The following is a 15,537-nucleotide window of genomic DNA, read 5'->3' as shown; positions in this document are numbered from 1 at the left end:
ATCAGTGAAGATCTCAGGGATGGGCTGCAACCCCTTCAAGTAGCAGTGAAAGTCCATGATGGTGATAACAGTCATCAAGGTCATAGGGAATGACTGGTATCCATCTCCAATAACTCAATTGTTGGTTCTGTCTCATCGCTTCCGATTCCTTCGTCAAGGTAAAAGCATCGCACTCTCGGTTCCGGTTCCTGCTTTAATATCTTTTAGTCTTGATTTTGATCATTTACTTGCATTAAAATCATTAAACTATTCGTGAATTATCGATCCGCTGTAGTAATGCTGGTGAACTTGATGAAGGACTTGTTTTTATGAGGTCTTGTTAAGTGATGAAACCTTCTACATTGCTTTAAATGCAAGCAGTTGGTTGATTATCCAATTAGTGCCCTGTAATTTGTATACGGTTCATTAGTACCACAATGATTATGCGAGCATAAAAATGAAACAATAACATATTTTCCAACTTGTCCAGTAATTTTTCATTCTTTAATTTGTTGGATACAAGTTCAATTGTTAATTAACTTCCATAATAGGGGAACAAATGGCCATCTTTTGGATTTGCAATTCTATTTGACGTCAGCTATCATATTACTAAACTTTCATTCTGATAATGCCAAGGCACAAAACTTCCAGATTGCTAGTTTTTTGTTTTCTCTCTATATATTTTTTTCATGGATCATGAGTTACCTTGGACTTTTGTTATCAATAAACTCTTGCAATCTCCTCAAATACTCCTTATTATGTTGTTATGTATGTAGAAATATGAGCGGACAACAGGAGAACGTTGCAGCTCCAAAGTTGAATGAAAGGATATTGTCGTCATTGTCCAGGAGATCAGTGGCTGCCCATCCTTGGCATGATCTTGAAACAGGTAACCGAAAACGAAAGAAACAGTTCCACTAATATTTACACATCTATTAATTTGATTTGTCTCAGTATCTGTTTCTGAACATGAATTTGTCTCCAGGTAAAGAGGCCCCTGTTGTGTTCAATGTGGTAAGTGTATTTTTTTCCTTTTAACTGATAAAATGTACAAAATAAAGTATCAGAAGTGATATTATTTTTTACAAATGTAAACTAATTTTGAGTAAATCATCTTTTTGTTCGTTTATCAAATTAGATTGCCTCCCAAAAGGATGCAAGGGTTAGATTTGAACTTGTTATTCATAGATCTATCACTATATGATGTGGTTGAGATAATTGATGAATGTTTATCTTTTTAAGCATTCCAATTAGTCATCTTGTTACTTGGTGCTCTTATTGCATTTTCAACTATGATCTTTGGTCTTGGTTTACTAATATATTATTTATGTGTTTTTACAGTTTACAAATCTCAAGTACTCTAGAGTTGAAATTGATGAAGTGCGGTTCGAGTGGGTTGAATGCATGCTAGATTACATTTGAAGTGCGGTTCTACCTTGATGTGTTAAAAGAATGTTCTACCTTGATTTTGATATCTATTAGCTAGCTTTTGATGTAAAAAGAATGTTTGAGTATTTTATGGATACTGTTGTAAGAAGATTATTTATATAATTTGTGAATATTTATGTATTTTATGGATATTGTTGAATGAAGAATATTTGTATAATTTATGAATATTTGTATTTTTTTTTTATTATTGTCGGTTTTTCATTGTTTCGGAAATCAAATTTGTGCTGTTAAAAAATATACATATTACATCGGTTTTCCACCGCTGCAAAACCGATGTTATTAACTAATATTACATCGGTCATTTACCGCTGCCAAAACTGGTGTTATTAACATACAATATTACATCGGTTTTACACCGTTGATGAAACGGTGTCGTTAAGTGATACTACACCGGTTAATAACCGATTTGAAGACCGGTGTCATTAAGTGATACTACACCGGTTTTAACCCGATGTCTAAAATGGCAGACTTTTAATATCGGCTTCATAGACATCGGTCGAAAATGAAATAGACACCGGTGGAAAACCGATGTCTATAAGGATTTTTGTTGTAGTGAGGGTTGGGTAGCTCCGTTTGCCAGCCAGTCAGGAAAGGTACCAAGTGGGGAAATCGAAGATAAAAATAATGAAATTTCCAGCCCTTGTTTAAGGAGGGAATTTTATCAAATTATACAGAGCCCACTAGGGCTTGGAAGAGAAAAATGTCTGGCTCAGATTTTTTTAGATAATAAAGATAGTTAAAAACATGGGGGTGTAGAGGAATTTTGTATAGGTGAAATAGTATTATAACCCTATACAGTAACATAAAAGAGTTAGGTGTTATTTATTGTAAGGGGATATGAAAGTATGCACAAACTTCAAAAAAAATAGATGTAGAGGAAAACGAAAGCCAGCATAGAGTTGATCTTTGAAAAATGTAATGAAGTCGTCCGAAGTGGTGTGGGAATGATTACAAGCAGAAGGAATAATGATTTGGTGATCGCGAGAAATGCAATAAGTTAGCTGCATTTAGTCTACCTCGTCATTGTTTAAGAAAGATGAGATGGAGGTGTACCAAAGTCCGAGAATAACAAAAGGAGGAGCGGATGAAGAAGGCATTAAGAGAAGATGATGAAGATCGGAAAAAGAAGAGAAAGAGGACTTATGGGATACTAATCGCCGGCAGCAATAAGCAAGGAAGAAGAGGAGAGGAAAAATACGAAAATGATAAATTTTATTGAGGAATAAAGCTTTAAAATCCTAGTGATGATTGATTGTAGTCGTCCGATTAAGGGGACAAAGAGAGGAAGTTTGATCCTGACTGTTAAATTTAAATCGTCGACAGTCACATCAAATTAGAATAGTCACTGGTCACATCGGATATCCTCCTATATAGGCATGCGACACATGTCAACAAACTACAAGTCGCATTAATGAGGGATAGGAGGTAATAAGTAGGCTCATGATGAGAAGCCATGATTGACATACTTCGTATTACCGATAGGTGATTTGCTGATATTCCAAAAACTCATAATGACGTTAGTCCTAAGCGAGTGGCACCACTAGGAGTTAAGGGTCATTCGGGAGAAGGAATCAAAAAATGACAACAATTGAGTAGACCATCCATGCAGGCCGAGCAACATCACATAGATGATTCTCCAGTCGGGAAACAAGGGATCTCATAGGCAAGAATAACTAAACATAATATTTGTTCGTGTCGAGAGGCGACACAACAAGTAAATGCCCGATCGAAGGATAAGAGACACAGATAATATCAGAGTCCAGTTAATTGGACTTACAGCCTCCTTCGACTAGATTTAACAGGGAGGTTTGTGAAACGGTGTTTAAGGTGGGCATCTCTTGGATGGGTCAAAGTCCAGGAGGTCGGCTAACGTGGGAGTCAAAGTCAAGGGATGGTCAACATCATTCAGAGCAAGATAATGTCTGGCCGAACCCCCGGGCAACCAGACGGTGAATTCCAATCTTATGCGCGGATGGAGTGTTAAGCCGAGTGCTCGCCTGATCGGGCCCTCCAGTCGGTTTGGCCTCGAAGATTGATTTCATAATCAATGATGAAGCATGGAGCCAAGTATCAATTACCCCGACTGAGTGCTCCAACTGCTCGGACGTATGGTTCGATCAGACTGGTTGCTTGTAGTTCAAATAAAGAAACTGAGTAAAAGCTGAGTCACCGACTACATTTATAAACATTGACTGGGTACTTCTCGGGAGTAAGGGACGATCGAACTATACTACTAATTTGATTAGTTGGTCAAAGTAGTCTATCGTGAGCCTTATAGCCCAACAAATTACTATGTTTTTTTGGTATTTTGTGTCACGGAGGGCAGATAATATCTATAGGTAAAGCACACTTTCGAAGTTTCCAGCCTATCAAATCACAAAGATTTGCGGGCTTATTTTAAAAAAGGTGTCAGAGTCACTTTATGGCCTATCCTTTTTTGGAAGTGTTTCGTAATTCATGAATAGACACAACAGTGACATTATAAAAGGAAGTCTTCATCCACAGACGTAGATACGTGACACTATATAATTTTATACGCTCGTTGCTACAGTTTCTTCCCTAACCCGACAACTAACACTCTTTGTGATACTAAGAACAGTGAGCAGTCGTCATCTAGTTAGCACCAAAGCCACTTTCCCAATCAACAACCTTCACCTCTTTTGGGTAGAATCACCCATTAAAAACAACCAATGTGGAAGCCATTATACATGCCTTTATTAAACAACCACAAATTATCGAACCACGTAGATAAATTTTCATATTATCCAAATCACATAGACAACTTTAAAAATATTCAAATCACCTATATGATATAAATTTTGCCCCTCTTAATCAATTCATATAGTATAACAATCAATTTGTATATCGTTCATCATATTTATATCTTTAAATATCAATTAACATACTATATTTAAAATAATAATCTTTTAAACACGGATAACAATCGATTAAAAATAATCAAGTCATATTTAAAAAATTATTATTATAAATATAGTGGATTAAGCATATGAATATAATTTAGAAAACTAAACAAACAGTTAAAATTTAATTCCATATCATTTCGAACTAAGTATATTTTAGCCTGAGATTTTTTTTAAAAAAAACTTAATCTAAATCAATTTTCATGATGAAAGAGTGTGATTTGTTTAATTTTTAAGAAATTTGTATTATTTTGTTGGTATAATTTTTTTAACCGTAAAGTATAGTATAGAGGACCAATCATTATTGGTTGATTTAAATATATCCTACCTATTTAGTAAGTGGAGTTCATTTAAATTAATTAATTAATCTTTATGGTCTAGTTTTTTAATCCGTAAAGTACAGATAGAGTATATGAACCAGAGGATCCGCTTGTAATTTTTTGGAAGAATGGATGAGCATTAGCTGGACTTGAAGACGTGGACGAGACAACATCTCATTATTTGCCATCTACGTCATTGTCGAAACTCAAAATGCGGTGCACGCCTGCGCACACATGCCCAATCCGACGCCGTTCTTTTATTTCTTCTGCTCTTTTGGAATTATTTTGCCAGCGACAGCTAATTGCTCATTGTTTTCACCAATTGATTATTTTTTTTGTTTTTATTTAGATGGAAAATATTATTTTAAATTCACGTGGAAATCGAGTCATGTACAAGTAAAATTTATGCCTACCACGAATCATTAGAAAATATGAGGTGCTCGGGTCAATGGAATGGTTTTTAAGTATATTTGATTAAATTCTGGTATGATTTTTAAGTGTTTTTTACAGTGAATTAATATAAATATTGGACTGCTAGACTTTTTGCTATCAGTATTTTTAGTATTTTTTATTTTTTTTTTATATTAGTTAGTAAAGAATTTTTATGATATCTAATCAATTATTTTAATATTAGATAATAAATATAAAAAAATAAGTTAATAAATAAAAATAAAAATGTAAGAATTTAACAATATTGTTCTATGATAATTCTTAATTTTTAATTGAGTACTTAGCATAACTCGTCTGTTAAGTTCGTGGTTCAATTAGATCGTGCCACGTTGGATAAAATTACATAATAATTTATGTTTTTTTTGTGATTTAATAAATAAATAAATAAAATGGATATTTTAAAATTAAATCAGATAGGGACTATAAAACGAGGAAGGGGTGCGTTGAAGTCCTTCTCCTTCTTCGCCTCGTCTTGCCGTGGGCCGCGGAGGGATCGGTTCTCTTTCCCCATGATCTGCGTCCTCCCGCCGGAATCTTGACTAAAAGTTCTCCTATTGGTGAGGTTCCAACCCTCTTCTCACACTGTATCTTGCTTGTTGCTCTCATTTTGCTTGTTCTTGTCTCGGATCTCCGAGAGCTCTCTTTCTTTTCAATGGAGTGTCGTTTGTATGTGCGTAAGAATTGGATCATGAAGCGTGGAGATTTAGGATTGTTACGACTAGGCTCATGAAAGATCCGGCGAGTTTAGGTTTTGATCTCTGTGCTTCTGAGGTGATTTGGGGTTTGTAGATCGGTAAGGTGCTCGCAATTTTTATATGACAATGAGCAATTTAAATTGACTCCAAAATTCATCTTTTAAGATAATGACCTTGTTCTTTTTTCTCAGTTGTATTATTTGGGTTGTTTTCTTAGTTGGTCGATGCTTGGCTAGATCAGGGTTGAGTTATCTGTTTTTATTTCTTTTTTCTCTCCAGTATTTGTGGCTTAGCTCGGAATTTAGTCTTTAGATCCTAGTTGTCTTCTGAGAGAACTAAGATCAAATTTATTTCAGTAGCAACCGAAGGGAAGAAAGTAAATCATCAATGACAACCTAGCATTCGTACATGAAGCGGATGGAGAAAGTTGGTTAGAAAATTTGCCAAATTGTTGGATAAAAGTTATGAACTTATATTGGCTTCTTGATGATGAGTACATAGTATGCTTTAGTTTTTTAGTGGGAGCGTGTCAAATGTTTCTATTGTTTAATTTTGCTTGTTTTTGATCTATGGATCTCGCATCTGATCCACAGGGAAAATAAATTATACACCATGAAAGCGCTCATTCTTGTTGGAGGATTTGGCACCCGCCTTCGGCCTCTGACGCTTAGTTTCCCAAAGCCACTTGTTGATTTTGCTAACAAACCAATGATCCTTCATCAGGTATATGTTTCCGGCTCCGCTCCCTTTCATGTCACTGTTTAAATAAAGTTGTCAAGATCATGGGATGGGATTTTTTTTGATGTTACCCAAGCGCTTGCTTCACTTTTAGTTGAACTGAGAAACTTCAATTCTTTTCTCAAGAATTAGATTCCATTTTTTGCTTAATTAGTTAAATTTATTCTTATCTATGCACTTGAAAAACTTGTTACCTAAGCTCATACAACAGGGGATGTGCCTTGATGTCTTGCAGTCTTGCATTCTCGTGAAGTTTTGCATTGTCATTTGAATTCCAGTTGTGAGTGACTTATTAATTGATTTCGTCTTACTAGTATTTATAATGCTGGTCAGATTGAAGCGCTGAAGGATGTTGGAGTTACAGAAGTCATTTTGGCCATCAATTATCGACCAGAGGTACAAGATGCGACGCATCTATCCCTGTACATTGTTATTTTCAGATTCAAGTGGAAATTCATGCCTTTTCTAGGGTCTACTTTTTCTGATCTTTGCATTTTTTTAGGTCATGATTAGCTTCTTGAAAGACTTTGAGGATAAGCTTGGAATTAAAATCACTTGCTCGCAAGAGACTGAACCGCTTGGAACAGCTGGCCCCTTGGCGTTAGCCAGAGACAAGCTAATTGATGGTTCTGGTGAACCTTTCTTTGTCCTCAACAGTGATGTCATAAGTGAATACCCCTTTGCTAACCTAATTCAGTTCCACAAATCGCATGGCGGGGAGGCAACAGTGATGGTGACCAAGGTATAGTAATCTTCGTTGCTTATTCTTCCACTTTATGCCAATGACTTGACCTTTTTTTTAACTTCATAGGTTGACGAACCATCCAAATATGGTGTTGTTGTGATGGATGAAGAAAATGGGAGGGTCGATAGATTTGTGGAGAAGCCCAAAATATTTGTTGGAAACAAGATCAATGCTGGGATTTACTTGTTGAATCCATCAGTCTTGGACCGTATTGATCTGAGACCAACCTCAATTGAGAAGGAAGTTTTCCCAAAAATAGCAGCTGAGAAACAGCTCTATGCCATGGTCCTGCCCGGTTACTGGATGGACATCGGCCAGCCAAAGGACTACATCACAGGCCTACGGCTCTATCTGGACTCGCTGCGGAAAAAAACATCAACAAAATTAGCGGCTGGCTCTCATATCATAGGGAATGTCCTGATCCATGAGAATGCTGTGATAGGCGACGGATGCCTCATCGGGCCAGATGTTGCCATTGGTCCTGGATGCGTGATCGAGTCTGGAGTTAGGCTATCAAGGTGCACTGTGATGCGAGGTGTTCGAATTAGGAAGCACGCATGCATCTCCGGCAGCATCATTGGTTGGCATTCGACAGTGGGGCAGTGGGCACGGATAGAAAACATGACCATTCTTGGCGAGGACGTGCATGTTTCCGATGAGGTGTATAGCAATGGAGGGGTTGTTCTCCCACATAAAGAAATCAAATCAAGCATCCTGAAGCCCGAGATAGTCATGTGAGAGGTGAAACGCACTTGTTGGTGTTATGCCAGCTATCCCGTTCCTATGTGTCTTTGTCATTGCAATCACTAGTCTTGTTCTTTCATTTTCCTGAGTACTACTGTGGTTCTTTTCACAAGCGATAGATTGTAGACATAAGTTGTACAATACAATGTTGAGCGCTGAAGCTCCAGAGTTTTTTTTTTCTTTTTGCAGATTTGTTGCTCCTGTTTATTTTCCTTGCCTCTGCGCTCTGTCTAATGTAATAAAGCATTAAATAAAAGGTTATTTCTTGTCAAACCTCTGTTGTCTAAAAGTTGAATTCTTACCCAACAGAAGCATTTTACTAAAGCTGAGTGAAGTTAACTGAGAACAGAATCCGGCTCTGTTAGGTTCCTGCTGCCCAGCGTTCTATGTTTGCAGCCACTAATTGCTGCTTAGTTCTTCAGCCAAGGATCTGGGAGTTTCTGACAAGTTTATTTGCATTGCATCGCCGTTTGAATAATTACAATTCAGTCTCTGTCGGATAAGAGATTCCTCTCTGAATTATCACATCACTTTTTGTGGCCGAAATAAATGCGAACTGACTATTTGACACCGACGCGTAAACCGTTAAAATTCACAGCAGAGTACAAGCCAAGTCAATTTATATGGCAAACAATTATCATCTTTTAGTATTTTATAAAATATATTTTGAAAATTCTCATTTGAGGATATGAAATTGTGGTAGAATTTGTTTCTACGTTTTTTTCAACACATCCATTATGAAATAGTAGTGAAGGTGAGAATCTGATTGAAGTCCCAAAAAAGTTCCATTTTTCAAACGAATTGACATGGTTTAAATTCGTTATAATCTATTTATTAAATAAATTATACAAGTCATAAATTGGTTGTGTAATATGATCACTTAATTAAAATAAATAAAAAAGTTGTAAATAAATCACATCGCATAATCCCTTTAATAAATTTTAAATAAAGATCCTTCTAAGAAATTTTAAATAAAGACACTAAAAATTTACACTGATAAGTTATAAACACCATCTTAATTTATTTAAATCATATGTGTACATATATATTATATGAATTGCTGGTATTCTAAATAATCAAATATTTATATATTTATAAATAGCTCATTACACTGACTACTAATCAATTAAACATTTATATATTTATAAATAACTCTAATCCGTTACGCTACGCACTAAGCACTATAGATGAGTAATTTGTTTACACTAGATCCATTATTTGTAAGAATTTCCTTAAAATCTATACCTAAAATATTATGGGTTAGATTGTATCATTTAAATGGATCCTATCAACTTTTATCACCCCTATTCGTACCATAAACCTAGCTATCTATTAGCTGTTGTACATAATAGCATTAAGGTGAAATTTGTCACCCCAATGGAGTCGATCTCACAATTATGAGGAGGTAAATCAGAAAAGTTATGGTTGGCCAATGTGAGGAGGATTTTTTTTTCCTCGGCTTTGTCGATATTTGAACTTTTGTCCTATGATAACAACTCTGTCCTGTATTAACCAATTCAACCTACCAAGCATGACCCCTATGAAAGTTGTTGGCATTTGCAAACATGTTAACTATTTGTTTACCTTCAATCCCTAACAGATCAGCAATAGCAAAGTTCCCCTCTAAAATCAGAGCTAAAAAAGTTATTCATTTAGGGTTATCATTTATCAGTTTGTACTAGAAGAGACACTGACAAGGTAGCGAGTCTTACACCAGCTTCTGTACAAGATTTGTTTAATAAGGCAAAACTAGAAAGTTTCAAGCCGGATCCTACATGGAAAGATTCAGTTGCATTATGTATTACCCGCAAACATTTATGAACATTTAACATCCATGCATAATACAAGAACAACGTCAATATCTAAGGTACATAGGAGAAGCCTTCTTTGCAAGTTCAACTAGAATTGAGAAGCATCCAGCCCTACAAGTGTCACAACTAAGAAACTAACTAGACTGTGGGGAAGTATCGAGATATCAATATCGTGAAGGATTTATTGCTAATGGAGAATCTTGTGTGACTAGCATTATCATAAGACTAAAGAGGAGCTGAATAACAGTGCAAAACTGAAACAAGATGAGATGGTAAGGCCATACTGTCTATTTGGAGCTATATCCTTCCATTTTGCACTGAAGACATGAGAATAAAATTAGCTTTCAGGGAAAATAGTCATCTTCACCTCAGTGACTATAGCTCGCTGTAATTGCGCCACACTGCTCGAAATTCCTCACGGAATGTGTTGAGGCGTGCTTTCAGGTTGGGTGACCTGAAACTTGCATGAAGTATTGTCGCTGCAAAACCCCAATCACTGTGAGATTAAATTAAATCTTCATCGTTCAATAAACGTGAATGTGAACAAGTGCGTACCAAGCAGCCCAATGCTGAGTGCCCAAAGCACTGAAAGGAGGTTGCAAGAAGTCAACCAGAGGATACAACTAGCTGTGACAAGGGTTTAAGACATAATGTTATCACAGAAAAGTTGTCATTCCAACACTATAAAGGTGAGTTTTTGAACTTACCAATTGAGGATATTAAAACAAACACCCAACGAGGCTGCCCGCATATATGGATTGCTCTTTTTGTCGATGATCGTCCGCGAATTACTGGCCTATGAATATTTATGCCATTATATAATCGACTCCATAACAAGCAGGTAAATAATGTTGAAAGAATATTTTGTGCTTACGTGATAGGGGGCCTCAGTTTTGCAGCTAGATGGGGAGAAAACTGTCTGACAGCCCTTGTTGCTTTCTCGTTAAAAGTAACAGCAAAGCTGTGGAAACCACTCCATTAGAGAGTAACAGTGCAGAATTATTTACAAGTTAAGAGATGGAGGGAAGCCTTGGCGCAACGGTAAAATTGTTGTCATGTGACCAAAAGGTCACGGGTTCGAATCTTGGAAACAACCTCTTGCAAAAAACAAGGTAAGGCTGCATACACGGGATCCTTCCCCGGGACCCCGCATGACGGGAGTTTCATGCATCGAGCTGCCCTTTTTTTTTTAAAGAGATGGTGTGTTTAAAGTGTGAAACAAAGAAATGATATCTAATTTTCAGTTATGATCAATATTGGACTAAGAACAACCTCTAGCACAGTCAATTCTATGGCTTAATGCGTGTTGAAGTTACAATAGAGCCCATATATTAAGATAAACTTTAACCTATCAACATGTAGGAAGAGTAGTTGCCCATAATTAAGCTGGATTAGAGTTAATTAATCAAACAAAAAGTTCTAGTAGACAAGCATCCAGAAAGGTGCATACTGAAATGAATTATAGCACCAAAGGTGAAAACATCATGCACATTAGATAATCAAAGAAGCTGAACAGTTATCAATGTGGAAGGTGGTCGACATAAAATTGGCCTGCATTTCTCTAGGGAAAAATGATATGGAGAGAGATCGGAAACAGAGATCCAATGTGCTTAAGGTGAAAGATGGAGATTAGGAGACAGAATTCCAGCTCCATAAAACATCATTCGCATTATATAAGTGACATAAACACGACTATATTCACACTGAAAATTGTATCCCTGTGACTCATGTCTTCCAGGCAACAGATTTTTTATTTTGACTTATAGCTGCCTATACAGACAGTTGGTTTAGTTCTCAATAATGCCTTATGCCTATGAGCTAAGCTTTTTCTTTCTGTTAGAATGCAGCTGTATCCTTAGACTTCTATTGTATAAATATATGATAGAAGAGATACTCTCGTATCAACTTCTTTTTTTGAAAAAAAAAAGGAAGGCAACACAAATAGCATGATGATCACTTCTTCCAATTACCTCTTATCAGACACAAGTGGCCAAACAGTTAGCAATGTCGAAGGTGTTTGATGGGAAATTGACCTGAATCCCATAAGGGAAAAAAGGGGAGAGATCTGATAAAGAGATCAAATGTGCATAAAGTGAAAAATCAAGAGTTGGAGACAGATTTTTGATTCCATTGTAGCAAAGAAAGCATCCATTTCATAAACCCCACCATAAAAATAGGTCGTAGCATTTTTTCCGTCGTTATAACTTATAAAATAGTATGCAAACTGAGATAATAAAAGACCCACCTAAATAAAACAGGATAAAAAATATTATCAACTAGCGGAAAGGATCATGTCTTAAGTGATGCCCTTTTTTTCCTTTATATGAAATAAATTTCTTCTCCAGTTATGAAAAAATTGAGAATCAACTCGTCATAGTTCTGAAGCATCTTAATTATAGGAAGAGCCTTACCTATCATTTAAAGACGTGATGCTTAAACCTGTGAGAAAGGCCGAAACAACAGCAAGAGGCTTCAGAAGAAATCCCACTGCTGCAGTAAGAAGTTGGAAAATAGGTCGGCATTAAGAGGTCAGACTTAATATAATAAAGAAAGTTTAACAAATAAATTCAGTTAAAAGAACAGACACGGCGTAGCCAATTTTCTTACCAAGCACGAAAATGATCAGGATGAAGTAATTCGTTCTGTAGCTGCAATAAAATTTTACAATATGAAGTTCAGATAATATTCTTAATTAGTAAATCATATTTCAGAATACGAAAGGGAACTGGCTAGTGTCGAACGTCTAACTGAGACGCCTAAGATTATCCGCGAGGAAACAAAAACTTCCGCACACAAAAAATCCACTGCGAAAGACATAACTCAGTGAACAATACAGAGAATTCATCTTCCTATGCTAACAATTATCATCTGTGCAAGTCTACAATATCTGGGAGGAACTTTAGGTGCAACAATATCCTCAAAAGAACGCACCGTAATATGATTTTTTTTTAAATAAATAAATCAAAACTTGGTAGGCAATCCCAATGAACCAAGAACGAGGTGCAATTATCTCATCTATCGGCCTTACTAGTAAAGATTGCATTTGAATCGACTGGTCCATTTGGAATATGATCTGGGGATGGTGAACCGGGAGAAGAACTCCGAGATAGGGCGCGGTGGCGAGGACCAATCAACTTCCCGTAAGGCGTCGATCAGATCCTCCGCGGTCACGCTTCCCCAATCCATACCTCTCTCGACGGACCTCGCTCCCTGAATTGAAACCCTAGAAATCGAAGCCAAAGCAGCGAACCTGACTAAATTGGGGAAGGAAAGCTCAACGAGATCAAGGAGGTTTCAAAGGGGAGTAGTGGCATTTTCAGTGCCGTGAAGTAGTAGGATGCCAATTGGCCGGCCCATGCCAGAACCGTCCTGGATTTTAAGGGCCGTTCCAGAACCCGCCCCGGTCCACCTGGCCTTGTAAATTGTAATCGTCTCCAAGATTGAATCAAGTATTTCTGAAGCATTTTTCAAAAAGGTCCATAAAAGTACTTTAATAAGTTTATAAAAAAAATTCTCATATATTTTAGGAGGAAAGAGTAATATTTAAAATATTTTTCACACAAAGTTCATAAAATTGAATTACTTGGCTTCACATGCAAATTGGGCATGGCTTAAGTACATATTGAGCTCGCTTCTTTTGTTTTCATGAAAGAACTCCATGAGATTTTGTTTTCAAGGAAACTATTTTTTTCACAGTGCACAATCTCAATTGACATGGCTAAAATTGTTATTGCATTTTGTTGGAATTTACACACGATCCTATCTTATCAGAGCTGGTAGTATTTCGGAAATTGGATTAAACCAATCTATCCATCTTCTAATTTAAAATTACTTAAAATCTACATGGCAGTAGTTAGACCTAGAATTCTAATAATTTGAAGGTCGAGAGTTAGCTATGCTGAATTGCAAGTGATTTTTTCTCCAATGGATAATAGGTATGAGAAAGTGGGTTATCTATATAGACCACTATAAATATTTTTTGATTTATTTTGATGGTCATGAAAAATTTTCGTAGGATCAGATCGATCGTTCCTAAAATTAATCGATTCGAAAAACTAGATATTTTATGCCAACTTATAATAATAATAATAATTAAAATTCAATTAATTTACAAAGGATATTCATAATATTTGGAAATGATATTTCTCTAAATATCTTCAAACTATAAATCTCTACCATTGGCGACAAGGATATTAAAAATTATCAGATAAAAAGTTTTACTAGATGATTTTTATTTTTTATTTTTTAAAAAAATGCTGGTTTGTGGGGGTGGGCCTGTATACATGACCCGCCTGCCTTTTTTTAATTTAATGTGAACGTTTGGTAAAATATAATTAATTTTATTTAAATATAAAATTAAATATAAATTAATAAAATAATGGTAGAACTCATAAATATTTTGTTAGTGAGATATTTGATTATAAAATTTATGATATTTGAGAGAGATATTTGATAGGTGATCCTAAAAGCAAAGAAGACGATTCATCCATTAGCTAGGTGGCTTTGATGTTGACTGTGAGAAGACCCTAATCATGCGGACGAACTTGCGCAGTAAAGACAGGAACTGGGAGAAGAAAACATTAGTCACTGAGTTAGGGAGGGGGTCTCTAGCATAGACATTTCGACACTCAAGTCAGAACAGTAACTGAGCGAAATTGAAGAAAAAGATGAACAGTAGAACAATCACTACTAGAAATAAGATTTCTAGACATAGGTCATCTGATATTCTTGACATTTGTATAACAACTTTAAAAGTGACTTAAATATAGGAATATATCGAAAATATCATAAAAATATTTCATGGACATTTACGTATACCATATTATTATCTTAATAAGGACAAGTATAAATGTCACCTAAACTAATTTATATTGATAATTATAAATACTTTAAATTTTTATAAAGGACAATAAAATATGTGAATAATGATAATTTATAAATACATTTTAAACTGTTATATTAACTAAGATATTATTAAATTTCAATTATAATATTTTATAAAGATATTAAATATTGTTACTGATATTTATTCAGAATATAAAATATTCATCACAATAAAAAAAATTGTGCATCATCATAATTTACCTATCGTCGCAATTCATCAATTATATAGAATAGAAAAATTTTACATCAAAAATATTCAATTCACTCACCATATCATCACAATTTATCCATCATATAATTTACCCATTATACATAATAGAAAAGTTCTATAACCAAAATATCCAATTCATTCATCACATCATCACAATTCATCCCATCATTATAAAAGTACAAATGCAATACTAATGTAAAAATATTGAATCCAACACTAACTAATACTAACAAAACATTGAAATATTAAAACTAACAAAGTCTTATAAAATAAAAACTCAACTAATTTACTATCAATCATCTTCAACTATCATATTATAAGTGAAATTCAAGTACCTGTTACATACAAATACAATCCATAAATTTGTATAAGTAAATTAAACAATGAAAATATAAATATAATAAAAATAATTTAAAAGATTGAATATTATACCAAATGAAAAATAAATAAAGTATTATTCCATATGCACTAATAGAAATCTTTGCTTATTGACATCCAAGAAGAAGTGTGCCATCAATAACAACAACAAAAATCTCAAATTCCAAAACTAACATGCTTACAAGTTTTTTTTTACCATATTCTCTACATCC

General features: G+C 35.1%; 2 protein-coding genes across 2 annotated transcripts; one reads left to right on the top strand and one right to left on the bottom strand.

The window, feature by feature from the left end:
• Positions 1 to 5,560: 5,560 nt before the first annotated feature.
• Positions 5,561 to 8,314, top strand: LOC122052532 (probable mannose-1-phosphate guanylyltransferase 3). The gene is made up of 5 exons (XM_042614097.1): positions 5,561 to 5,676; positions 6,408 to 6,537; positions 6,886 to 6,948; positions 7,055 to 7,294; positions 7,364 to 8,314. Exons 2-5 carry the CDS (start codon positions 6,427 to 6,429, stop codon positions 8,033 to 8,035), a joined length of 1,086 nt encoding a protein of 361 aa, XP_042470031.1. The 5' UTR covers positions 5,561 to 5,676; positions 6,408 to 6,426; the 3' UTR covers positions 8,036 to 8,314.
• A 1,499-nt stretch (positions 8,315 to 9,813) lies between these two features.
• LOC122052521 (PRA1 family protein A1-like) lies at positions 9,814 to 13,171 on the bottom strand. Its single transcript, XM_042614089.1, has 7 exons — positions 12,881 to 13,171; positions 12,460 to 12,500; positions 12,264 to 12,342; positions 10,727 to 10,813; positions 10,560 to 10,648; positions 10,408 to 10,479; positions 9,814 to 10,331 (listed from the first exon to the last, which is right to left on the bottom strand). Exons 1-7 carry the CDS (start codon positions 13,036 to 13,038, stop codon positions 10,228 to 10,230), a joined length of 630 nt encoding a protein of 209 aa, XP_042470023.1. The 5' UTR covers positions 13,039 to 13,171; the 3' UTR covers positions 9,814 to 10,227.
• Positions 13,172 to 15,537: the final 2,366 nt, after the last annotated feature.

The sequence above is a fragment of the Zingiber officinale genome, chromosome 1B (genome assembly GCF_018446385.1).
Source record: "Zingiber officinale cultivar Zhangliang chromosome 1B, Zo_v1.1, whole genome shotgun sequence".
Taxonomy (NCBI): domain Eukaryota; kingdom Viridiplantae; phylum Streptophyta; class Magnoliopsida; order Zingiberales; family Zingiberaceae; genus Zingiber; species Zingiber officinale.
The sequence above is the reverse complement of the archived record's forward strand: the minus strand, read 5'-3'. Positions and strand labels throughout refer to the sequence as shown.